Source organism: Pteronotus mesoamericanus, unplaced genomic scaffold, assembly GCF_021234165.1.
Source record: "Pteronotus mesoamericanus isolate MK-2021 breed Mesoamerican mustached bat unplaced genomic scaffold, CSHL_Meso_final contig_347, whole genome shotgun sequence".
Lineage (NCBI taxonomy): Eukaryota > Metazoa > Chordata > Mammalia > Chiroptera > Mormoopidae > Pteronotus > Pteronotus mesoamericanus.
The window spans coordinates 15,714,906-15,741,379 of record NW_026555137.1 but is presented as its reverse complement, the minus strand read 5'-3'; the positions used below and the strand labels follow the sequence as shown (position 1 = coordinate 15,741,379).

The 26,474-nt window shown below is 47.2% G+C and overlaps 1 protein-coding gene across 1 annotated transcript; it reads right to left on the bottom strand.

The window, feature by feature from the left end:
- Positions 1-2,261: 2,261 nt before the first annotated feature.
- On the bottom strand, positions 2,262-12,360 carry RHOU (ras homolog family member U). Its single transcript, XM_054576719.1, has 3 exons — positions 11,838-12,360; positions 10,080-10,138; positions 2,262-5,567 (listed from the first exon to the last, which is right to left on the bottom strand). The coding sequence occupies exons 1-3, from the start codon at positions 12,097-12,099 to the stop codon at positions 5,112-5,114; spliced, it is 777 nt and encodes a 258-aa protein (XP_054432694.1). The 5' UTR covers positions 12,100-12,360; the 3' UTR covers positions 2,262-5,111.
- Positions 12,361-26,474: the final 14,114 nt, after the last annotated feature.

Below are 26,474 nucleotides of genomic sequence, written 5' to 3'. Positions count from 1 at the left end.
GTTGTAGACTTTATCACCGGTGAGACCCATTTTAGATTTCTCACCTCCAGAACTACAAGGGAAGGAAATCTGTGTTGTTTTAAACCACTGTGTTGGAGGTAATTCCTTATGGCAGTGATAGGAAACTAATAGAACGAGTTCAATTTTAAGTACCTGTAGGACGTTCAGGAGGAGAATTAATGGAAATGTGATGTTCTGCTCCAGAATGTATCTTCTTTTTAGAGATAAACCTCAGGCTCCCAGCTACATCCCTCTTCCACGTTCAAATTGTATCTCATCGCAACTTGGTTTTATGGTTAGGATTACACATTATATGGGAGATGAGGCAACTGTGGTTGGGTGACTCAGACTAATAAATGATGACTTTAAAAATGGCTCTAGATTCACAAAACCATGAAGATGCTGGTCTGGAGCAAGAACTTCTTGCATGAAAGGAGTCAAGGAACACCCCGGGTTAGAGCTGGAAAACACAGAGATTCCCCTGATTGTACCTTTGCTGCCTTGCCCTCACAGCCCACTCCGCCTTTGTTGGCTAAATCCAGCTCACCATCTGCGGGGCCAGCACATAGGTTCTCCTCATGGGCAGGTGGTCCCGGGCAGCCCCACCAGCTCAGATAGCAGCATCTACTACATAGTCGGACTGTGAACTTACCAGACTAATTTATATTATTTTGCCCTTATTTTAGAAGCACGAGCGGAAATGAAAAAAAATGAGTGCATTATTATCCTTAAAAAACAAATGCCTCATAAAACTTGATAGAGTTGAAGATGAAAGCCATCGGGGGCCAATTGTAAGTGGATCGATCAGCTAGGGGTCTTGCTGGGAAAGAAATGAACAGAACCTTGCAACAAAGCCAATCAGAGTGGACATTCACGGAGCGCTTAGGGTGCATGAGCGCTTCGTAACTCCCCAGCCCACTGGGGTAGGCGCCATGCCTATTCCCTTTGCAGATTTGAAAGCGTAGACACAGGGAGGCTAAGAGGTTAAGCAGCTGAAGGAACCACATCTGGTGAGAGGCTCAGTGGGGATTCAAGCTCAAGCTGCCTGACTCAGGAGCCCCGCCCTCTCCTCCCCTTCCTTCCCGTGGCCACCATCCCCTCCCTCCTTGATGTCATGTCCTGCGCCCCACCTCTGCATTCCTGGCCTGTCCACACGGGCTTCCAGGACACGTCAGGCATTCCTCTGCCTCAGGGCCTTTGCACCTGCCGTTCCTTTCAGAAACCTTCCTTCCACATACTTCTTATTCCCTCGCTTCCTTCGGGTCATCTGCATTCCCCCACGAAGCCCTCCCTGACTGCCTTTGGAGGGACAGGGCCCCTGTCAATGCATCCTGGGAAGGCCTGTCCAGGATGTGGGAGGCAGGATTGAGGCTGGGTGAGGGGAACCTCCGGGTCTCCCCGGCTAGGATCAGGCGGCCCCGTGGGAGCCAATGAGGACAAGCTGGCTTTTAACATTTCAGGGCATGAGCAAGTGGGTTTTAGTTGCTCTCTGCACAGCATTCCAGTGCACTGTGCTTACGTTTGCATGGATATGAGAAGTCACAGCCCAGCCTCAGAGCCACTGTAGGGAATAAAGTGGACAGACCCGTCCTTTACTAAGATGACCAGGAGCATGGTCCACCACTGTGAGGCTGGAGGGCGGAAATGGGCTAATAACTAACCCCTTTGCACGGTCCGGTCCCCGAGGCCACATTCCCTGGAGCCCCTGGTGTAAGGGCTGCCTCTGGTGGCATGATGACAAGACTGACCCCAAGAAGCTGAGAATACACACGCAACACGGGGCACCTCCCAGCGCCATCGGCGATGGCGCACCCTGTGCCCTGCTGATCTTTAAAGATGTGGGGTTCATGGCGCCTTTGACCTCTCATCCCCTCCCCAACCAGCAGCAATCTTGGACATGTACCCGCATGTACAGATGTTTGCATATGCACTGCTGTTTACACACCAGGAAACTGAGGCTCAGACCTAGTTTTGAGTGCTCCTCTGAGCCTGGACCTCTGGCTCAAGAACAGTGCTCCTGCCTTACGCAGGGACACCAGCCCCCCGTCCATCACAGATGAAGAGCCAGAGAGTTCTTACATCAGGCCGTGAGCCTAGATTCTCAAAATCCCACACTGAAGAGGTGTTTAATGCTGGTTGGGGCTGTATTCCCAAAATGCCCCTGGGCAGGCCATGTGCAATGCTTCCCAGACATCCTGCTTCTCCGTGTGGCCGAACTTTTATTCCCTTCCAGTGAAGTTCTTTTGGAGGAAAGGCAAATGCAGTTCTATCCACAGGTCAGAATTTATTTCACACCACCTCACATACAGCATTGGCAAGGACAATGCTCTGCTCACTGTCATTACACTTGAAACGTGAAAGGACAACATGGTAAGGCACCAGGTGACGACAGTCTAGGAGGAGATTCGTCCTCTTGGCTTCTACAATACCTGGGCGGTTTCTCTTTAAAAAGTCTGTGAGGCATAAAGAACATCCGAAAGGTTCGTATCCACATACACGGTAAAGAGACGTAAGACAGTTCTAGAATATATTGTATTTTTAAATTTTAGCCAGCCTACACTGGAGGAGGTAAGCTAAAGTGGCATTTTCTGAAGCACGACTCTACTGAAATCTCTGCGATAACCAAGTTTCAAGTTTAACAACGTGTAAGCTTCAGAGTATAGCAACTCTGTGCATCTAACTCAAGCACAGACTTTTCAAAACTTTCTGCCCACATCTCTTTTTTTCACAGAGAAATAAGAATAGTGGAAACCATTGAGAACAATCAATTGTACCTTTGTATTCTCTAAAATGCAGCATCGTATTAAACACTGTTGCGTTTAAATGACGTTTAAATGCCAATCCCCTAAGGGTTTAGCAGCTAATGGCACAGGTTGTCTCAAACTGGGTTACAAATAAACCCCTTGGAAAGCTCTCAGCACTGGACCCCACGGGAGTTCTTCACTAACCACTTCCCACCCAGGACGACAGGCAGAAGTTGCCAAAGCCGCTCCCAGGGGGACGTAGAGCGGCCCCACGCACGCTATCATGTGCGTACAACTTCTTTCAAGTGTCGTGTTCTGTCTTCGAAATTAATTTGCGTCCAACTCCATGACATTTGTTTCAATATAAAGTACTGTTTAAAATGACTGACCAGTCAGGTAACGACCCACCACCGCCCACCTCTGTACAGTAGGGCAGCTGGAGCCAGCCCAGGCAGCTGGCTTCCCACAGGTAGGGGAGCGGGCACGTTCGCTTAGGACGCATTTCCTTAGTTCCTTTTGGGGCCCTTCCACAAAGACAGCAATTTTATTCCCTTTACGGTTTACAGCTCAACCCTTTAGGAAATTCTGACCGCTATCCATGTCAATGTATTGAAAAATAAATAATAATAGTCTATGTATTTTCATTTTTAAACAGAGAAATTAGTTAATTTTATTTACTAACAGAAATAAAAGAAGCCCCTAAAGTATTACCTAATCTTTTACTTTTTTCTATGGAAAAACACACGTGGGCTTTTTTTTTTTTTTTAAACATAAAAAAGACAACACAAGACCCAAAGATAAAACTCTTCTATCCGCTGGCTTTACAGAGATTTGTCAGTAGGTTGATTTTGGTAAATCTGCTTCCCCCACTACAAGCTTGATGTTACGATTCAATGGGTTAGACTACCTTTTGGTATCTCGGAAGGACACCCACGGCGTGGCAATGTAATCCTCCAGAAGATTTAGCCCTAAAAACTGCCCCCTTGGAGAGTATGGGTGTTTCACAGATACGTGGTTTTCTAACTGCCTGAAAGTGAGGGCGCAGCCGCGCACGGGAGCGGAGGTCCCTGCACACCCCTGCGTGGTGGCCGCAGCCGGCACCGCAACCCCTGACCTGCAGCGCTGCTCTCCGCTGTCACTTCCCTGAAAGGCTGTGGATTCAACTGGTTGTTTTAACAGATTTTAAAACAGGTTTTGAGAGATGTTCATGTTTTGTTTTAAGATGGTCTCAAAAATGTGTTCAGATACCCTGCAAGTCATGGAGTGTGAGCATAAAGAAATCTGTTCCCAAAAGTGTTAACCAGAAGAGGAAGCCACGCTTCCTCTGATCTGCGTTTGTGACCATGAATTTCCCCATTCACTGTTTGAAAGTCTGAATCAGCAGCAAATACAGCCATATATGTGTGTGTGCGTGTACAAGTATGTTGGGGCTACTTAAAGAAAAAAGTACCTTTTGTGTCCCACAAGCATTTGCGGCAGGTCTTTCCAGAGCGTTCACATCCCGGCAGAAGGGACAACTTAAGTACAGAACTCTAAAAACAATTCCGACAGGTGCTTGCTAATGCTCCGGTAGCGTGGTGCGCATGTATTAACAGCTAACATCAACTCTGATCTCAAGGTGAATCACTCCCTAAGAATATGTAAGGGCTACTGACTAACACTTGCTCTGGTCCATATGAGGCAAGGGCTATGTTTCTACAGCATCAACATAAATGGTCTAAAACTGGAAAATCCCACTAAACAATAGTTTCTTTTAGATCTATATGGTGCTACAGAGTTAGTGAGTCGGTTGTGTTGGTTATTTTTAAATCTTCAGCAACCAAATATTAACATAGTGGCTGGTTTGAGGTTTTGTAGGCAGAAGTCTCTCATTTTTTTTTTTTTTCTGATTTTTGCTCCTTAAAAGAAAAAAGAGAAAGTATATGGACTTTCAAAGCTAAGAGTTGTTCTCGCAACAGTTGGCCTGTGCATTGAGTAGTCCTTCATCACGGGACAGTCAACTAGACCATTTCATTCTGTAAATGAAAATGTAGCAAAATTTCATTCTTGACACCGAGATTTGAGGTGTCTTTTTCCTATTAGATATAAATCAATCCAAAGGTCTAGAGCTCTAAATTTCCAACACTATGAAAAATGCTTAACTTACTTCAAAAATACGTTGCATAAGGGTCTCATCCCTAAACTCAGACAAACAACAAGAAAATCAAAGGCAAGAAGAATACATAAATGGAGAGCCCCCCCTCCTCCCCCCAGGATATGCGCAGACATTCTCTATACAGGTTGCACGCAGTAAAAGGAGTCCTTGTAGCTAATATAGCTTCTAATATCGATTTCATCTGAGAAGTCTTTCTGGGTTCCTTGCTAGCATCATACAAAACAGCAATACTTCTTCCACCAGGACTTGGAGAGGTTTTTCATTTTGTCTGGAGTCCTGCTTTTGGACTTCTTTGGCTGTTGCTGCGTGTCCGAGTACTGAATGCCAGCGACGATGGCAGCGTCAAAGACCTCTTTGAGGTTTTTCTGAGTCAAGGCCGAGCACTCGATGTAGGAGGCGGCTTTGATCTCCTCAGCACACAACTTAGCCGCTTCTTCGGGCACCGGTTTCTCTTTGCACTTGTCCAACTCAATGAGGACTTTGACATCTTCTCGGAGATCTGACTGAGTCCCAACGAGGATGATGGGGGCTTTGGGACAGTGGCGCCGAATCTCAGGCACCCATTTCTCGGTGACGTTCTGGAAGGAGGAGGGGCTGACCACACTGAAGCACAGCAGGAAGATGTCCGTGTTGGTATAGCAGAGAGGCCTGAGTCTGTCGAACTCATCCTGCAACAGAAGCACCCAAAAGTATTTTTAAAATCCATCTCACCAGCAAAAAAAGACCATCTTCACGCCTTTTGTGGAAAGGTCTCACAGGTAATGGAAAGGCCACTGGTTACAGAAAGATGAGCCCATGTCTTAGAAAGGAACCTGCTGTGTTCACCTAAGTGGGGCCCACGCTCCACAATGTCTAAAATCTGCCGAGTGCACTCAAGTTTTCATCAATGTGCATGACCTACTTATAACTTACTATAGAAAAAGTACTTGAATTAGATGAGTTTTAGAAATAAAATTTACGTTAGCCTTCAGGCCAGATTACCCGAGCAACTCTTCTGAAACGCAGACAGCACGTCTACGTGGATCCCCAAGGTTCCCACTGGCCCCGGGGAGCCCCTGTCTACGATCACAGCTCCTCTCTTTACTGGTCCGGCCCTGCCCATTCTCATGGCAGTGGCGAGATGGGTCCGTTTCATGCCACCTGCACTGTGCGCACCAGGGCGCCGCAGAAGCTGGAGCTCATCAGACCCAAGGAGAGATGCGAATGGAAGCTGAAGACCTTCCTGGGCCACTCTCTTCAACAACACGCAGGACCGGTGCCTCCCAATGTCATTTACAACATTGGTTCATACAATCTCATTTTTGCTTGATGCACCTCTTTCTGCTTGCTTTATCACCTCCTTTCTCCTCCTTCTTTCCTTTCTGTTACTTCCTTTGTCCTGGTTTTTCTGCCAGCACCATATCTTTATCTTCCCAAAGCCTCCACTCACGGCGCTGTGGGAAGATAAAGGACCTGAGAAAGGGCTTACCGTTCTACTCTAGAGAATAGAGACCTGGAAGAAATAGGTATGAGTTGGTTATGCAGAGCAACCGGCATGCTCCTGCAGTCTCCCTCTTCGAAGAATCCCTGATGGATGGCAGGCACTGTGCAGGGCCTGGGGTTCAGCCAGGAACACGCAGACATGGCCTCGGCTCTAAGAGAAATATCTGTCTCCAAATTGGGGTATTTTTATATCTAACACCCTAGAGTTCTCCCGTGGTACTGTGTTCAGCTAATTGAAAACCTTCACTCGACTCTCTCATAGGAAAATATGTACATCATCACATTCCCATTTAAAATTTCTACCTGTGGGCACCAACGGTTCTCAGGTGTAATGTGGCAGATAATTTCCCGGTGGCAAAAGGGAAAGTTCAATGTCGTTCAGTTGTTGTTACTAACTGGCATGCTCTGATTATTTAAGAACTACTAGTCACATGCACATTATTCTGCACCCATTTCTTTTCTAGGAATAAAGAAACCTGGATGTGTTTTATTTGAACACTCTTTCTTCATTTGAGGCTCTATATTCCCACTGTGGCACGACCGCCCCCTGACAATATTCAAACCGACCAGCTAACCAGATCGGGAGCGACTATGGCATTTCAGAACATCACTGCCCCTCATCAGTCTTCCAGAAGCAAAAGTCAAAGAGGAACAGCCAGGGTTTCTCAGTGCCAACTTTGTGCTGAGAGAATAAACACAGAAACTCAGCCAGGTAGATGAGGCTCTGCTCCGCGGCTGTGCTCATGAAACCTCCTTCTGTTCTCAGTGGCCTCAAAGGAAGACGCATAAAGCCGAGCTGGGGTGAGGCCGGCCCTCTCAGGCAGCTGCGCCGCGCTGCGGGGAAGCAGTCACCCCTGGCCGAGCCCTGGAATCTGGGGTTGCATTACCAATAAAAAGAAAGGCCAGCCCAGGGGCCAGGCCTCGTGACGGAGCTTTGGAAATCTGGCTTCCTGGACCTCTGCAGATTCTGACTAAGGGGTTTGGGAGGCGAAGCAGAAATGAAGCCCTCCTGCTCACCGCCCGACTGGAAACCTTAGATATTTGCTGAACTAAACACAACACACGCACGTGCGATGAGACCAACAGTAATGCACCCTGCGGGACATGCGCTCTGCGGCCCGCAGTCTGCATGCCTGGGCCAGGCCCGTGGGGAGGATCTGGTTCCGGGGCAGGGCCCGGCAGGCAGGCCACAGGAGAGTAGTGTCGGTCAAGCTGCAACCTGATTTTTTTTTTTTTTTTTTTTTTAATATACAGGTCTTCCCAAGTGCCTCATGGGTCACAAGACTGAAGAATTTTCAGCTCCTATTGGCAACGCTACAATGAACTAGTCTTATTACGGTGATACCCATTTCTCTCATGCCAAAGGCATGTTTTTTGAAGTGCTCAGTCTCTGATCAATTTTCACTTGGTAAGACTGTGAGTGCAGTGTTAAAAATTCCTTTTAACATCTTATAGACTCACCTACCCTCCCTCACTAGAAAACCCAAAGGTACAAGAAGCAACATTAGTGATTTATCCAGCCAATAGAGCTGTGTTCTTGCTCTGAGCTTCTCTATGGAGCCTGCCCTGGGGCCCCAGGCTATGCTGCCTGCACTCACGTTCTGCTGCAGTTGGAAGAAGAGGAGGTGGCTTGATTTACTGTAAACCATGAGGCTATCGGGAGGGCTGCCTGGAGGAGGGGAGCTCCATTGGATGAGTCACATTAAGCAAATATGGCTGGAGTCAAGTCAAGTCCCTTAAGAGGCAGTCTATCAGCTCTGGAGGGGTTGGAATAGGATAATCACCTTGGCCAGCTTTGCTAATAGTCAAAACCAATACTAATTGATACTTGGGAGCAGGAAAAAAATAACCTTTATCTTACCAGCTGTGTATTTTTCATAGGTAGTTTTTAGAGCTGGTTTTCTACAAATCTTTAGATAGTGGCCTCATTCATTACATAATAGGGTATACTTTGCTAACTAGTACATCAGGCAAGAAATATAATAAATCTCAATGAAAACATTGCTGGGAGATGAGAAAAGTAAATTCCAAATAAACCATAGCTTACCCACTTGGCACCCAAACTCTTTATTCCCCTAATATAAACAACTTTTATGAAAATATTTCTAAAATGATTTTGTGTTTCTCTGACTTTTAAACAGACCATGATTAAAAAAAAAAAAATCACTCTTCCTTGATAATTCAGGATCATTTCTACGAAGCTTTTCTTTTTTCCTGGTAAAAGCCCTATTCCCCTTTCACACCTGCTCTGAGGTTTTCCTCCTGGATCCACCTGTCCTGCACCTCACAAAATGTCGCTTTCCTATTTACGTCACTTCTCTCATTTCTTTCACAAGTTCCACTAACTGGTTTGTCTTCCCTGTAGAATGTGTGTTGAGGGGGCAGGCCCATGACTAAGTCTGCATCCTCAGAACCTAGAGCTCCATTCATTCACCATGATTAACCCCTACTACGTGCCAGACACTGCACAGACACCAGGTGTAAACTCACCCAGGAGAACCAACCCATCACAGGTGATGGGCAGGGTGCGCACAGCGCTCCTTGCTCCGCCCCTAACGAGTCCCTGATAACCATGCCTTTTCGTTTCTTGTGTTTTTCTATCTTCCATCTTATTCTCAGGCTATTAAGCTCCCCTTCTTGCTTCAGTGGGGAGGTCGCCGTTTATTGGTTTATTTCTGCTCCTGGTGCAGGAGAAGCCAACGTGCTCCGGGGGGTGGGGTACAGCCAGAACAAGGGAGGCTGGTTACCACTCAGGGCGCTGTGCCCCTCCCCACCCCAAGGCGTTCAGCCGCGGAGCCAGGCCGCCCAGGAGGTGATGCCTTGAAGTTCGAGAAATAAAGCCCTGAACTGGCTGCCCCAGGGTAGGCAAGCAGTTTGGCAGCCCTGGCTCAGTGGAGGCACTGGGCACTGGGTACACACTTTATATACCCACAAAGCAGCCCCTGGCTCTTTCCCCAACTCTAGAAGGCCTGGCTCTCGCATACCTGTAATAACATTCACTGTCACTTAGGCAGACTCAAGAGATGGCAGCTGGGTTCTACAAAGAACAGAAACTCCAGTGACTTGAGCACCGTGCTCGGGGGTGGGGGGTGGGGGGGCCCCGCGGGGACTACACACCCACGCCTTTCCTATCACACTCCCTGGCTGCCTCGTGGCCCTTGGCACAAGAATGTGAAAGACTGAGTTCCAGCTCAGCCCCTCAGCCAGCTCAGGACGGCTCCGGCCACTGCGTCTCTGCTTCAAGGGACGGGTAGCGGTAGCCCCAGTGAGCCAAAGCACAGCTTAGGAAGGGAACCGGTAACACTCACTGACATAAACTCCCTCTTCTTGAGCAATGTCTTAAACATGTGTCTTGGTGACCTTTCATAAATTGACTATAAGATATTACCAACTTACTTTGAGCAACGACTACAAAGCATCATTGATCATTTTTAATAAAAGCCAGAAAGTAAATAAGATCAGAAGCTCCCGTGAGATAAGAACTGTTCTTGACCTACTTTCCTGCCCATGCCAAGCTGGCCACACCCGGTTTTATTAGTGCGGGGCGGCTTCCCCCACCCCCAGCCTGGGAGAGGGGGTCCAAAGGCAGGGGCAAGGCTACTTCATGGGGCTGAATTACCCACTATTGAGGAAGGTTATTTGGAGACCTTTCCAAGGCCGCCTCCTTTCCCAGCACTGAGCAGCGACATGATACTGACCTGTCCTGCGGTGTCACAGAGCTGGAGTCTCACGGGCCGCCCATCCACGGACACCACAGCTTAAAAACAAGACCAGAATGACGATCAGAAGGGTGTCTCTTAACCACTTTCCAAAGAGGGATAGTGTTAGCCTGCACCCGTCTACCCACCCAAACCCTTCTGCTCCTCCTCTGGGTCCCCTACTGAATTAAAGACGTGCCTAGCACAAGGAGGCATTTTTGTAAACTCCCTCCAGGGCTGACAACTCCATCCATCGCTACTGATGAGGCAGCAAATCCCTGAGCCTTTGATGGACCCCAGAAGGGCCTGGGTTTGCCTCCTGGTTCAGAAGATTTATTTTCCTGTCACACTAATTTCAAAAGACCTAAAAACAACCCCGGTGGGGGGAAGGGGTGGTAAGCGGGAACCAACCTTTCAGCTTTAAATCAGTGGGAAACCTCACAAATAATTGTTTTCCCTTGGGAAACAGTCCTGAGACTTCAGGGTTTATCGTAAAACTGTAGCTTGTTTTGAGAACATGTGCAAACACTGGCTGCCTGCATTGTCCTGTGTGTAGAAGAGAGCACCGCTTATCTCTCCGCTGGGCTCAAAGGGAGGATTAAGAAAAGAAAAAGGAGAGAGAAAGACGGTGAGCCCACCTTTCCACCCGGAGGGCCTCTCCCTGGAGGGACCTGCATTGCACCAGGCTTGGAAGGTTCTACTTGAACTGAGCACTCCGTTCTGTCTCAATATAACTTTCTAGATTGTTTATAAATATTTATACTAGTCAGTGGGATCCTCCCCCCAAAAATGGTAAGAAAACAATGCTATTATTTAGGTGGGATACCCATTAGCATAGCCCAGCTTATCTAGATAACTTTGAGATGGAAGAAAACATGTCCTTGCTATCATGACTTTCTAAGAGATCAAAAAGCATTCCAAAAAAAAAAAAAAACAACCCAGAGAGATTGATTCACACTAGCTTCTGTGGATTTTTACTTTTTCCTAAATTTCAAAAAGACCTGAAAAATCAAGATAAAGGATTCCTTTATCTTTGCGTCTACCAAACCAAATGACAAAGCACCCCAGATACAAGAGCTTTGAAGAGCGTAAAGAGATAGTGAAAGATGCTAAGAATCAGAAACAGCCCACGGAGGCGGTGGGGGCGGGGGGCAGTCGGGCCGCGGAGGGGGACTCAGAAGAAAGAAAGCATGTTTCCTCTCCAGGCTTAATCCAAACCTAAGCCTTCACCAGGGCCGCTAGTTCTGTTTTCACTAACTCAACTATTTTCCGCGGTCTCCGCGGCCCTTTAAAGTGGAGTTGTCTTTTCGAGAGGAGCCGTGCAAAGGAAAAAGGACCTGACACTAAGGGCCACAGGTAATGGCACCTGCGCTTCACCTTCCTTGTGAAACTCAGCAGCGGCGCCAGCAGCGTCGACCTGACGCAACTTTCTCTGCGCGGCAAACTGACCGGGCAACCTGAACTCGACCTGTTTGATTCCCGCTCTGCCCTTTTCCTTTTGCTCAGGCTCTGACTCGGGCTCCGGTTTAGGGCTCTCCAGTCTCTCCGCGCTTCCCCGGCCCCCAAATGTCGGGGACCGTCCCGCACTCCGCACTCGGTCCGATTCCCGGCAGGAGGCGGGCCCGAGGTCCTGCAGCCCCTCGGGTCCCCGCGCCCCTCGCGCCCCCTCCCTCCTCTCGCACAGGGTCGATCAGCACCGCGTCCGCGGACGGCGGCCCTGCGCCCTCCCCGCAGCCCCCGCCCCGCGGGCTGGCTCACCCGAGAAGTTGTCGAAGGCGGTGGGGATGTACTCGGTGGGGTAGCCGTTGGTGGTGTAGCTCACCACCAGGCTCGTCTTGCCCACCGCGCCGTCGCCGACCAGCACGCACTTGATGCCGCGCCCCTCGGCGCCGCCCGCGCGACCCCGGCCCCCGGGCGCCCCGGGCCCGCGCCCCCCACGCGCCCCGCGCTCCCGGCGGGGCGGCACAGGCGGCGCCTCGCAGCGGCCGGGGAATGCGGGGTCCCCCTGCTGTGGGGGCATCGGTCCGAGCTCGTGGATGTGCAGGCGCGGGCGAGCAGGGCCCGGCACAACCGCCCCTCCGTCCCGGAGCCTCCGGGAGGGAGGAGCTGTCACCGACCGCTGTGGGCGCGTCCCCGGCCCCCGAGAGCCGCGGTTCCAGGCTGCACAGCTCCCAGACAAAGGCGGCCGGGGAGGGTAGCGATCCTGTGCTCCGGCGTCGCAACCGGCTCTGCTCCGCGCGATCGGAGGACTGCGGGCCGAGCGCCGTGGAGCCCGAGAGCTCTGTCTCCTCCCGGCTTTCCGGCGACACGACGCGTGGGGGGCGGGCGGGGAGGGGAAGGAGGCGGGTCTGACTCGCAGGCTCGGTCCCCGCGCCGAGGCCACAGCGCCCCCACCTGCGCGCCGGGCGCCTGCACCCGCTGAGGAGGCGGTGCCGCGCCGGGCAGGCGGGGACCCCGGTCGCGGGCTTGTGGCTCTCGGAACACCCGCTCCCGGGACCGACCCTCCCCGCGCGAACACTCTCCGGTGTGCGGCGCCTGAAGGGGCCGCGCTGTCCCAGGGCAGGTTCCTCGCCCCTGCTCCCGAGAGAGCGACACCACCGCTCGACCGACCCAGGTGGTGGTTCCGCCTCGCTGCGCCCACGTGGGCGGGAAGCCTAAGCTTCCTCCTGGTCCCTCCGCCACTCGTCCCCTGGCCCCCTCGCCCCCACCTCCTCTTCCCAATCGGAGCCTGTGCGGCGGGACCCGCTGGCCACAGCGCCCCACCCAAGGTGGGAGTGAAGTGTCTTGTGGGAACATGTGGTCTAAAGGAGACTGAATTAACAGGCAACTTTAAAGGAAAAAAAAAAAAAGTCCATTGTGTCTTTTTTTTTAAAAAAATCATCCTGTGATTTTTTCTTCTAAAATAATTTATTCTTTTTCATTTGGGAGCAAAGGATGACAAGTCCATTCTTAATGCTCTTTGACTTTCCCTTTTGCATGCCATAAACCAGCACATTTCTTTATGGCCCCAATTCCTTCATTGACCTAAATGCAATTTGGAGACAATATTATCTGAAAAAAAACAATCATTTCTCTTTGACAACTTCCTGTCTACCTTCTCTTACGTGTAGACAACAGTCCATTCAGAAAACAAGGAAGCTTCTTTGAGCCCTGTTGGGACACCTAGTCTCCTTATGGGGTTACGGTGGCGGGGAGGGGGTACAAATACTAGTACTACAACTAATAATAAAAATGACAATAGCTAATAAATATTGAGCTTTTATTATGTGCATTCTGCATGAACTAATTCCTTTAATCTTAACATTACTTAAACCCGTGCTATGGGTATCAGCCAAGAAAATCCGGGGCACAGAGCCATTAAGGACGATGTTTAGGTGCCACAAACTAGCTTCAAACTCAAATAGTCCAGCTTCAGAGTCTAGGCTCTTAATGTCCCGAAAGCAAAGATAAGCTCTTGGGATACACTCCTGCTCGGAAGTCCGGCTGTGGTCCCAGGGCAGAGGTGAGGGGTTTATCAGAGGCTGCTGAATCCAGAACCCCTCACCTGCAAAGAACTCTTCCCAAGGCCCTGCGGACCCTAGCAGTGTGAACATATGGTTCTGTTTTTGTAAATTTTGCAAAATAATGACGTTTAATCATCCCCTGTTAAGTCCACTGTTTCTTGCCACGCTAACTTCCCCTCATATTGCTTGGCTTTGAAGTGGCAGTGTTTATTTTAGGGATCAGTCAAGGAAAGCGCAGTTGGGAGACGCTTCCTTAGGTTCAACGGACACAGGGCCAGGACTAGGGTGAGGGAAGGGAGGCATGGCGGGAATAAAATTTAAGGGGGTCAGCCTTGCATTCGCCTGACCCTGAGAAGGAGCACCCCTTTCAGCTGTGAGCCTCAGGCACCTCGCTTGCTTCTCCCTCGCCCTGACCCTGATGAGATAGAATCATGTGGTTTCCAGTGCCGTGTGGAGTTACGTGAGGGCCAGCCATCCAAGTGTAGGAATGGCCACCGGCAATGCACCTGCTGCCCTCTGTGAGGTCGTGCTGGTGTACCTCTGAACTGTCCTGTGTTCCCCAGCACGGTAAGGTCCCAGCAGCAAAAGAGCAAACAGGGTTTGAGATGGAGGGAGCCCCATGCCAGTCTGTGGCAATTCTTTCCGTCGTAACAGACTGGGTATTGTTAGAGAGGGTTCCACTGTGCCAACTGCCCCCAGCCGAAACGGAAGCTCTCTCCCGTCAGGAATATATGCAGCATATGCGATCGATTGTGAATGTGCCATCAATTTTGGGAGGAGGTCACATGCAATAAGATTGACGTGAATTCCTCTATCAGTAAGGACACAAGCCTGTAGTAGTGACACACGGCAAACTCTCTGGCACATGAAGTGCATTGCTATCCTTCTCATGGAAAACATGTTACAAAATTACAAAATTGAAGAAGGGTATGCAGCTAGGGGAATTTGATATGTTGCTGAAGGGGCATAAAGTTTCAGTTATGCAAGATAAATAAGGTTTGGTGATGTACTGCACAATAATGGGACTCTAGTTAACTGTGTTATATCATATAGTTCAAATTTGCTAACAGGATATTTCTTAAGTCTTCTCAATATACACACACACACACAAGGAGAGATGAGGTGTGGGTATGTTAATTACCTTGATTGGGGTGAATGTTTCACAGTGTATATACAAATCAAGTCATCAAGGTGTACATCTTAAGTATATACAACTTTTAATTGTCAACTACACCTCAGTAAAGGGGTGTGCAGTTTAAAAATGTAGAAGAAAACAGTCTTATCAAGGCATGTCAGGCAGTTTATTAATGTTTTCTTGTGGTATTTTTGAAGTTTATATTGTTTGTATAAATTTTATATCTTTTTGTGAGGTAGTTCTCATTTTCAATAGATACATATTTTTTGTACCAAATTTTCTATTCTTAAGTTTTTATTCTTTGTATTACCGGAGTCCCCCAAATTTGATAAGCTTCAGGATCGACGAAATTTAACTCTACACCTCCGTCTGGCCATGTGTTAGTTTGTATTCTAGCGTCGTTTTCTTTTTTAAATGCTGTGCTTTTTATGTTGGATTTTGTCCCATCCCACTCATTTGGTTTCATCATTCTATGTTCAATTTCATCCCTTCCCTGCAGCCTTCTCCAAAATGCCCAGAGCGATTGCTCCCCAGGTTTATGATAATCCTCTGTGGGCCACAGAGGAAAGCAGACCCCGCTCTTCACTGTGTGGCAGCTCATCCAAGCCCGGAAGTGGAGAAGTGGCCCGGAATTGCAGAAGGCCAACAGCAGAGGCTCCTCAGGGACCGGGTTGCATTCATACCTATAACCCACACTTGAAATTGTGCGGGGCAAAGAGTAGGCTACTGTTTTTATTTTTTATGCATTTGTAAAATATGTTTAGAATGCATGAATCAAGTTGGACTACTTCTTACAGCAATTAATCTGAAACACCACCCTTACTCTCTTTTAAGAATGTGTTGCATGATACCTTCTGGTCAGGATGGCTAAATAAGTACACGCTGTGCTCACTTCCTCCCAGAACCACATCTAAACTATAACTAAATGATAGAACAATCACCCTGGAGAACCATGTGAAGACTAGCTGAACGGAACTCCTATAACTAAGGATATGAAGAGGAAGCCATGTGGAGACTGGTAGGAGGGGTGGAGATGCAAAATGGGCTGGTCCCCCACCCACGTGGGGTGGTTGGAATCGAGAGTGTTCACTCCTCTGTGGAGGTCCCTCCTAAGGAATGAGGGGTTCCAGCCCCAACCAGGCTGGGGAGTTGTGGGGCACGGGAAGATGACTCCTCGCAATATCTGGCATTGAAAATCAGCAGGGATTCTGTCCAGGTGAGCTAGAGGGCTTCTGGAAACCCAGGTATCCTCTTGATGGGCCCACACACAGACTCACTCGCTCACACTCACCCTAAGTCCCAGCAAAGGGAGAGCGGCTCAAAAGGCACCAGAGACGTATGGGGAGAACCTGAATTGTGTAGCTTCAAGACAAGGGCTGGAGGGGCAGCCTCCATTGTTCCTGTGTTGAGCCCTCCTGCCACACAACCTGCAGGTACAGGGGAGCGCCAAATCTGAGCCCGCCCCCCCACCTGGTGCACCACCTGCGTCTCTCGGGGGCTGTTCCTCATAGGCAGCCGGCCTCAGCCCGCGCAGACTTCCCTAAAACTATCAAAGGTTCACAGGCCCCAGGCAGGCAGTGGCTGTCCCTGGAGTGCCCTGTGCTTCTTGCTGAGTGGCTCCAGGCCTGGCACTGGGAGCAGCTGGCTTTGGTTCGCAGTGTGGCTTCCCTCACGTGCCTTTGGACCCAGCACGAGCAGCTACCAACCGTGAATTGCCTTATAGCTCCTAACAGGTGGCCCACGCCCAGCACAGTCGGCGTCTGAACTTGGACTGCACCCGAGCCCCTCCCAAGAAGCCCCAGAACCAACACACCCAGTGCCTGGCTTCACAGAGTGCAGTGTTTGTTTTTTTTTTAATTCACTGATAAACTAAAAGTCCATTTGTAGAGGTTTCTTTCTCTCGTGCACTCATTTATTTTATTATTAAGCAAAGTCCTGTGAAGGGTGGCTTCCTCTAATCCCCAGACTGAGATCTGTCTTCATGTGGGTCAGTCCACAAAGTACAGAAGCAACAAAGTTCCTAAGCCTCCTCGTCAGGGGCAACCACATGGAGCCAATCACGAAGGCCGTTCTTCGTAAGGTATTTCTTGGTAAGCTGTTTCCAATATCTTTCAGAGAACTGTTTCTCAGAAACCACTGTGATTTTATTCTTGAAGCATTCAGTGTGAACAACATTCCCAAGATTTCCAGGTTTTCCATTGACTTTAACCTACTCCCATAGAAACTGTTCAAATTTTCCAGAATCCAAAGTTCTGTCTTCTACCAAATGAGTAAGGTCCAAACCGAACTGCCAGGTTCTCCTCTTAGGCTTCTTGCCTTTTGGCGCCATCTGAAAGGTAGTCCACGTGATCAGAGAGCCCAGGGCCTGGCTTCCAGCCACCAGAGAGCACCACCCAATTAGCTCCACAAAAGGCACACCCATAGGAGAGTCACAGAAGGCACCCGAGCTTGTCCACTGTGGTTGTGGTCGGTCCTCACAACCAATCAGCCTGAGGGTCAACCCCACGCACCCACAACGTGTCCCCGACAATCAAGGCTCAACTACAACAGGAGGATGCACACAACCCACACAAGGGACAATTGTAGAGCACTCTTACGGTAAGACTTAAGTATGGTTTGACCAAAACCCTATTTATACAAAACTTTTCCATATCATGAACTACTACTGTATGTTACTTACATCTCCAATATTTATTGTTAAAATGTGTATCATCTTCCACAAGTGCTATTTATAGGTGTTCTAGTATTTTTAACAAACTGAATTGGTCCCGCGGGATTATCACAAAAGAGACAAACGAAAGAGGGCAACGTATATACATTAATTCCTGGAGAAAAACGAGAGCAACGGTGGGGCGGGGGGCGGGGGAGCGCCTTGGAGAGTCGCTGCACATTCACGCTGAGGGCTCGCCCGGGAGGAAAGGCTGGAGTTACTGTTAATGTTGAAAACACGTGCCGGGCAAGACAGGCTAGGCTCCCTGGCAGACAGCTTTCCCTCCATTAGTCTCAGTTTATTTTCCTCTTTAAAATCCCCTGTTCTGGGTGTTCCCAGCTGTTGCAACTCTGCCGCCCCTTTTTGATGAGAAGCTGCTTCCCGATTTGCCCTCCCCACCCCTAGCTGTTCCAGCCCTTCTGATAGAAAAGCCTCCTTCCCAGACCTTTGCAGCCATGGATAGGCTTCCAACTTCCATCCCCAGAGACTCTGCAGGCCCAACACTTCCCAGCTGCCCACATCCTCGCAGATAATAAGCACTCTTTAGAAACTCCTCCTCGCTATTGCAAAACTGTGACCTTCTTTAATTTTTCAGCCACCCTAAAAAGATAAGAACTGACCACATAATCATTTCCCAACAACTGTAATCACCCTGGACAGAAACTCTGGAGCGATAGGATTCTCCTACGCCCTTCCAGAAACTGCAACCATCTCTCTTTCCTAGATCTTTCCAGTTAAGGGCAAGGAAGCACTCGCAATTCTACCACATGAGGAGAAGGGAATTTCCTCACCCCTTGAGTTGTCAAAATCCAACACTGGGTTTACACTGGTGGCAAAACGCTTTGAATGAATGTGTGCACATCCAAATGCCTTACAAACCTGCCTGAGTCCATGTCTGAGCCGAAGTAATGCTGCAAGAGGCCCATTTTCTCTGCCATATGCATCCTGGAAGAATGTCTTAGGAGGTGAACACTACTGCTGCACATGGAAAGAAATCGTGACTTTATTTTGGAAGGTAAGGAGCACAGTTGTTGGCTGCGTTTTGGAACGGAGCGGTCCAACGCACAAGCTTAGCATGACTCAGCAAAACCAACGGAGAGCAGTTCAGATGTGCTTAGAGCTGGCTTCAAGGAGTTCATCATTCTAGTAAGAGAGAAAGTATTTGTAAAATAACTGTAGTTCAAGACAGGGTATGACGGGGTATTGGGATGTGCAAAGTGCAATCAACAGTCAGAAGATGCCTGCCATGCCTGGTGGCTCAGTCAGTTGGAACATTGCCCTGTGCTTCAAAGGGTCTCAGGTTCGATCCTCGGTCAGGGTACCCACCTAGGTTGTGGGTTTGATCCCCAGTTGGGGCACGTAAAGGAGGCAACTGATCGACGTTGCTCTCCTACTGACGTTTCTCTCTCTCTCTCTGTCTCTCTCTCCTTCCCTTCCTCTTTCTCTAAAATCAATGAAAGCATATTCTCAGTTGAGGATTTAAAAAACAAACAAACAAACAAACAAACAAAAGTCAGACGATGCCCAAGGGCAGACTTCTGGGCAAGGAAATTTGAACATCCTTTCTTGAGGGAGGTGAGCAGACCAAACGTGTGTTCCCAAAAGACCCTGTTGGCAGGGGCTTTATCAGCAGCTTTGAGAAACAGCACGGAGCCTGTTGCATCAGGGAAAGGTTAGCAAGGGAACATTAAGTCATAAAAGAAATGAAAAAAAAGAAATTCATGCAGCTTGAGTTGGGTAGTCGTGTCGTCTTACTCAGGCCTCCAGGACCCCTCAGCCTGCAGGTGAAAAGCCAGTGTCAGGGACAAGGAGAGCAGGGAGACCATTAGGAGATGAAGGAGCTGAGGGTTCCTGGCCGGAGAGGGCGGGGACTTGACCAGGAGTGCAGAGGTGGCGGGGGGAAGAAGTTGGGTGTTGGGTTTTTTGAAGGTAGAGCCAGCACAACCCACCTGGTGCTTAGGATCTTGGGTTTGGGGGCCCAGGAGAAGGCAAGCGAATCCCAAGTATCATGGCATGACAAACCCATACTGTCATTAACTGGGAGAAGGAAAATTCCAGCAAGTCGAAGGTTCTGGGAGGAAGACTAGAAATTGAGTTTGTACGTAGGAAGTTTAAGCTGCCCGTGAGGTGTCCACAAGGAAATGTTGAGTAGACAGTTGAATATATATGTGTAAGTCTGGAATTCAGGAAAAGGTGCTGGCCAAAGATGTAAGGTAGCATTTCATCAGCATGTGGACAAGGGATGAAAAGGTGTTAGATTATCAAGCAAGGAGTGTAAACTGAGAAGAGGAGAGACCCAAGGGCTGACCTCTTGGACTCCAACATTAAATGAAAAAGGAAGACATTTAATAAACTAGAAATGGGTACACAATGCAACATACAGACCATGCATCATAGAAATACACAACTGAAACCTATGTGACCCTATAACCAATGCCACCCCTATAAATTTAATAAAAATGAAAAGCTAGAAATATTAAGTAAAGCCAAATCTCAGAAGCTGGGAAGGGAGACATGGAAACGTTTTGGCCAAATGTACCACCTGTATGAGTAAGAGCTACCTTATCAGGTGTCTACCACCTGACTGCATTGTTGGCCACTCGGCCCCTTTTGAATCTGAAACAATCCTTGTCTCCTTAGTTGATAAGGTGGCCAATAATAAACCTGATACGCACTGTGGCTACCCTAGTTCCAGACCGATTGCCTCATTGGTTTCTGGGGCTGGATTGAATTTCCGTGAAGGGGGGATAGCCAAGGCTGAAACAAACAAACAGAAAGGGCGGTCATGGGGGTGTGTCTTCAGCACACAGCCCTGAACCAAACAGTTGATTTTCTTTGTCCAGCACACCCGCTGGATCTGGACATTGAGCTGGCTATGTCAGTAAACAGACCGCCCGAGGTCGTGTGGCCTGATAAAGCCCATGTGTGTTCCAAGCTTACAAGAACTAAAGGCTTCTGCTTTGACTAGCAATGAAAGGCCAATCATCAATTTCCTTTTCAAAGGATGTACTAAAATATCTTGTTTATGACAAGCATGTCATAGGGAGAAAAACATTATCTTGGATCCTCTGAATTGTGCGCAAAGCTCTTCATGGTTACTGTTTGGAGAGGCAAGGTGATGATTAATTTTTCATGGCCCATGGTGGGAGTCCCAAGGCCAGAGAAGATATGGGGGGAGCCAGGGGCCTGCTCTGCAGCCTGGAAAAGACTATGAAGAGGATAGGGGGTGTTGGGGGGGGCGGGTAGGGGTGGTGTATAAAGTGACTTCATTAGAGGAAATTGCTAGATAATGTTTTTCTATTGCCCTGAAGCATATTCTGTTCGCAGTGGGGTATGGGAAATGGCCTCCTCGTCAGGTGAGCTCACACCTGAGCCTGCTAGTGCCACATACTGGGGCAAGTCATTTTACTTCTCTAACCTCAAATCCCCTCGTTTGTAAAATGAGTGTATTGTTTTGCTGGGCTGTTATAACAAACCAATACACCGCCAACCAGGGACTTAACAACAGGCATGTCTCTTGTCACCGTTCTGGAGGATCGCAGTCCAAGATCAAGAGGTCAGCCGGGTCAGTTTCTTCTGGGACTCTCTCCTTGGCATTTAGGTGGCCATTTTCACCCTCTGTCCTCACATGGTCTTTCTCTGCCCATGTCTGTGTCCTAACCTCCTCTTCTTATAAGGACGCCAGTCATATACAATCAGGGCCCACACTAATGACTTCATTTTAACTGATCTCTTTCGGGACCCTATCTCCAAATACTGTGACGTTCTGAGGTCCTAGGAGTTAGGACTTTAGTACACGAATTTCCAGAGGCACAATTCAGCCCATGACAATGTGGACAATGCTACTTGTTACATATTGAGTACATATTTAATATTATGTATACATAATACTAAACATTATCTATTGACAATTATATCTAAAATCCAACTTCTATTTTTAAATGTTTATTTGTGTCCAGGCAAAAAATTTTTACTTAAGTGCCCATAGTCTGATTCTTATGATTATAACATGAGACCAACCTAGATGTTTACAAAAAAAGTAGTTATGTATAACTTTTTTTAAGTTATGGAAATATTGTTATGTAATTTTCTGTGGGGTTATTTCAGGTGAGCTTAGGAACAATAAGGAGTCTTATCAAAAGAAACAACAACCAGTGAAGGTCAGGAGAGAGAGCTACTGAGTTAAGTAAAAGTCAAGATAAATCATTTTAGGAGATGTGATCCAAAAGGCCAACTTGACTTTAGCTGCTGTTTTACCATTTGTCAGTTGTGTGTCTTTCACTCCCCTCAAGTGTTCGCTCTCTGCTTCTTGATTGGCCTTCTTGCCCTTCTCCCCATCCTTCCTACCTGCCTCCACAGTAGAACTACATATACTCTAAGGGGGTGAGTCATTCACAGGTGACTTGGATATTCTCCTTAACATCTGAGAATCTCTGCACTAAAGTGACGCCAACATCCTCCAGAAAGAGAAAATTGTGGTCATGACTATTGGAAAACACATACTTCTATAAATTGCAAAAAAAAAAATTGTTTTTTCTCTAGAGAATCAGGACACAAAGTAAATGATCAACAAACATCGAATGGATGGATGGGAGGACGGATGGATGGATGGATGGGAAAGCAAAATAATATAGGGACCCATGAAGACATTGTTTTGAGTTTCACTTGATCTGAACTCTAGCAAGGTATTGGCTGGTGAAGCCAATAGGAAACCTCCCTCCTCTTCCTGCTCCTCTCACTTACTTCCTCAAGGTGCTCTGGAGGAGATGTTATTAAAGGTTACATTTCTTTTTCAAAGCCACGCTGCCTTTTGCTCTATCAGTCATGCAACTGAAGCTGATTTGGGTTGGCACTGCCGCCAAGTCTGGTGGGATCGTCCCTTCCTCTGAAAAACCTGCTTCCCCATCTAGTGAAAGACCCCAAATCCCTCCCACAGTAAACATCCGGGGTCATCCGCAGTGTGGACGTCCTCAGGGCATGTCCTGGGCAGAGAGGCTTCTATCTCTTACTGATCACCCTAATCCTCCCAGTTCACACTTTATTCTCTAAGTTTCTAGCTGGAAAAGGCAGTTTTCTATCATCTCCCAAACATTCTACATCTGTGTAACCACTCTGCATATTCTTCCCTAACCTGCTTTCCCAAAGTTCCCTAAGATTCTGGGCCCCTTGTTGTCTAATACTTGTCCCAACCCATTTTTTCATCCAGTTGACAAGCAGTTCATACCTTTAATGAACTACAGCTTTTTCTACATTCTTCAAAGCTGACATCGGACATAAGTATCTGTGGTGGCCGGTCCCAATGATTCCTGTTAGTCCCCTCCCAATTGAGTTGGGGTGACTCATATCCCCAATAAGGTGTTGCAGAAAAAATGGAGTGCAGCTTCTAACTCCCTCTCGCAAAGCCAGTTACCATGACATCAGAGCAAGGGAGCGCGCCTGCGGAGAGACCCTCGTGGCGGAGAACGGAGGCCTCCTGCATGTGACTGAGCCATCTGGAAGCCAAGCCTTCCAGAGACTGCAGCCCCGGCCAGCACCATGACCACAGTCTCCAAAACCAGAGCCACCCAGCTCAGCCGCTTCCTCATTCCTTCACGTGCAACCTGGGCAGTAATACATGTTGTTTTAAGCTGCTGTGTTCTGGGTTAATTTGTTAGGTGGCAGGCAATAGATTAAACTTCCTAAGCTGCCCAAAACCTCGCTAGTGGATTCCATCTGTCCTTGAAACTTATATGCTTCATCCTAACATCTTCCCCTCATGTCTGGGAGCAAATTCCTGGCTCTTCCTGTCTCAAAGCTCTCTTTCCTCTTCACGCGTCCACTAGAAACCAAGGGATGGATAAGTGTTTTTTGTAGAGGGTGAGGGGCCTCAGGGTGCCATCCTCTCCCTTCCCCAGATTCTCATTATGATTTCTATCATAACCTTGTCATTATAGGTTATTATGACAACCTATAATAATCTCTACACTTAAGTGTCCCCAAGGAAATGGCCTTCTGGAATCTTACTTTTTAATACAGAATTATCATTACTGTAGTAAACAGTCAATATTCTATGTAGAGAATAAGCACAGACATGATTTTTACAAAGGAAGTTAGTTTAGGTGGAATGATCTGCTTGTGTGTCCCCCAAGACATTCAGACAGGACACTAACAAGGGACATGGAATTACCCGTGGCTGGATTCAAGGGTGGTGTGTTTGATCCAAGAACCCAGAAGTGGATTATGCTGAGACAGGACTAAGACACTACTCTCATTAACTGAGATGTCTGGTTATCAACCAAGTATTGTCTCTGATAAGATCATGTCATGAAAGTTGATTCCCAACTTTTCCCTATGACTAGATGCCAGGGGGCATGCATTCCCTCATATCTGTAATATTAGCTCACCTTGGCAATGGTGTTTCACACTGATGGGCTAGGGTGGTAAGTGGAAGAAAATGCCCTTCTCCCCATCCTTCCTACCTGCCTCCACAGTAGAACTACATATACTCTAAGGGGGTGAGTCGTTCACAGGTGACTTGGATATTCTCCCTAACATCTGAGAATGTTTGCACTAAAGTGACACCAACATACCCCAGAGGCCTAGAAGCAGAGAGGGGTCATTTCGGTTCTGGGGAATCTGTCACTTATGAATATCTGGCGTTCTGACATTTTCCGGCTCCTTCCTTGTAGAGCGCTCTCTGCTTGTTGGCGCCCAGCTGATTGACACGCAGTGTTATAGAAACAAACAAAGCAATTCTGGGCACCCTTTCAAAGCAGATATCAAAAAGGTATTTTTAGACGGTTTTAAAGATCTGAATTTTTTTCTTCTAAAATACTGCTGGAAAAGGAGGCATGAGCAGGCCAACTCTGGACTTCAGCTCCTTCTGGCCCTGCTCTCCTCTCCGACAGCGAGTTCTCAGCATGGCCCTCTGGGTGGCCTGACACCCGTGCCAGCTGGTTCCAGGCTTCCTAGTCCCTGGATAAGGAAACGAAAGTGAACTCACTTATACAAAGGTGAAAATAAGGAGAACTGGAATGTTTGCCTGAACGGAAACGAAGCCCTCCTTCTCTCTTTTGATGGATTTCAGACTGCACCTGGGTGAGAAAACTTAGAGTTGAACTGAAAAACTAAACTTCCATTTTTTGTGGGTGTGATTGTGACTATTCTCTCCTAGTCTGGAATATAAAATACATAAATAAATATAGACAGACCTATGGATTTATTTAACACATGCTTATTGAATGTCAACTCTATGGGGCCCACTGTATTAAGTGCTGGGAATTTAACAATGACCAAAGCAGCAACTGGTCTTTTTTCTTATGGAGATTACAGGCAATAAACAGACAAACAATAGTAAAGTACAAATTTTATTACGTGTGACAAAAGAACAATAAATGACGATTGTGAGCTGACTGAGAATAGTTCATGGCTTTCTTATTTACGACTGCTTTCCCAATACCTGGAATCGTGCCTGACACATAGTAGGGACATAACATGCATAGAATGATTTGATGAGTTTATATATTCATCATGAGAAATTATAATAAAGAGACAGCTTAAATTGTGGGAATTCAGGGAAAAACATACAAACACCAATGGGCAAGATTAGCAGAAGTTACCCACAGGAAATAAGTAGGTTCAGGAAAGCATTCCAAGAAGAAAGTAAAATAGACTTTTAAAAAGTCTACTCCTTTTAAGCTAAAAATCACTAATCACAGTGGAGGCATTTCCATTATATCCACACATTAAATAATGCAATAAAACCCCACCTTTTAAAGCAACAGTTATGATATGCAAAGAAGCATAAAAGCACATTAATAATGGGAGACTTTAAAACACCACTCAGAATAAGACAGATCTAGTGAAACAAAATAAGTGAAAATATAAAGGAGCTAAACAACATAATCAGTAAGGTATAAGGTGGCTAAATATTAAACCTTTCATTCCAGTAATAGAAAATATGACTCACTCTCAAGGTATAAGGATTATTTATAAAGTGGAATCATGTATCAGGTCACAAAGAAAATATCAATAAGTCTATAAGTAGAAATATTACATGCCGAGATATGTTGGTTCTGGAGAACTCATATGATATCACTTACGTGTGGAATCTAAATACACCAAACCTATAAAAAGCAATAAAATGGTGGTTGCCAGGGAATGGAGTGATGAGATTGATAGTGTTTAAGGGTAGAAACTTGTAATGGGTAGTAAATAAGCCATAGAGATCTAATACAAAATATAACAAATATAGATAATATATTGCACTATAACTATATAATGTGATGAAATTGCTACAACAGCAATCATAGGACAACATATAAATATATCAAATTAACATTCGGTATACCTTAAGTTTACACAATGTTACATGTCAAATTTATTCAATTAAAAAAACAGAATCAGTTGTAAAACACTAGGGTTGTTTTGAATGGTATTACAAACAAGATCAGCTTTAAGAAGAGCTGAAAGAGGTCTAGATAATGGGGTGGGGGGGGTGGCAAAATGTATTATTAACCGAGTGTGTCCAGTAAGAAGGGCTTAATCACGGGAATTGTGAGCGGCTTACAGAGTGTTTAAGCAGTAAGCATAAAAGTGAAAGGTCTCGTGAAGCTGGTAAATGACCAACAAGTTTACACTGGTGAGTGGAACAACCAAAGTATCGATTAAACTCTATACAATATCCAAGGTATAATGAAAAAAAATCTAAGATATCCATCCTTTGAAGACTCTCAGAGGAAGGGCCTCAGAAAGACCATTTCTAAAGAAATTGAGCTAAGGCTCAAGCAGCTTCACAGATACTGCAAAACCATGTATAAAATGTAACATCCATCCCGGGTAAAAATAAATGAAAATAGAAATTAATTAACGCCTTCTTAATCATAGACAGGTGATATAAATGCATATCTTCATCCTAAAGCCCTGCAGCCAGGATTGTGCTGCTTTAGAAAATGCTAGAGCACCAGAAATGTTCCTGGATTAGGAACAAGATAAAGATGGTCCGCTCTCGCAGCATTTGCAACCTTCTGCTGGACGTACGGAGCAATGCAATTAGGCAAAAGAAATCG

Bases quoted from the DNA above. Each gene is read 5' to 3' on its own strand.
- RHOU (XM_054576719.1), bottom strand. From the start codon at position 12,099: ATGCCCCCACAGCAGGGGGACCCCGCATTCCCCGGCCGCTGCGAGGCG. The intron at 10,139-11,837 runs GTGAGCCAGCCC...CTTGTTTTTAAG, and splicing joins CGCCTTCGACAACTTCTCGG to CTGTGGTGTCCGTGGATGGG. The intron at 5,568-10,079 runs GTCAGTATCATG...CTTCTGTTGCAG, and splicing joins TCTGTGACACCGCAGGACAG to GATGAGTTCGACAGACTCAG.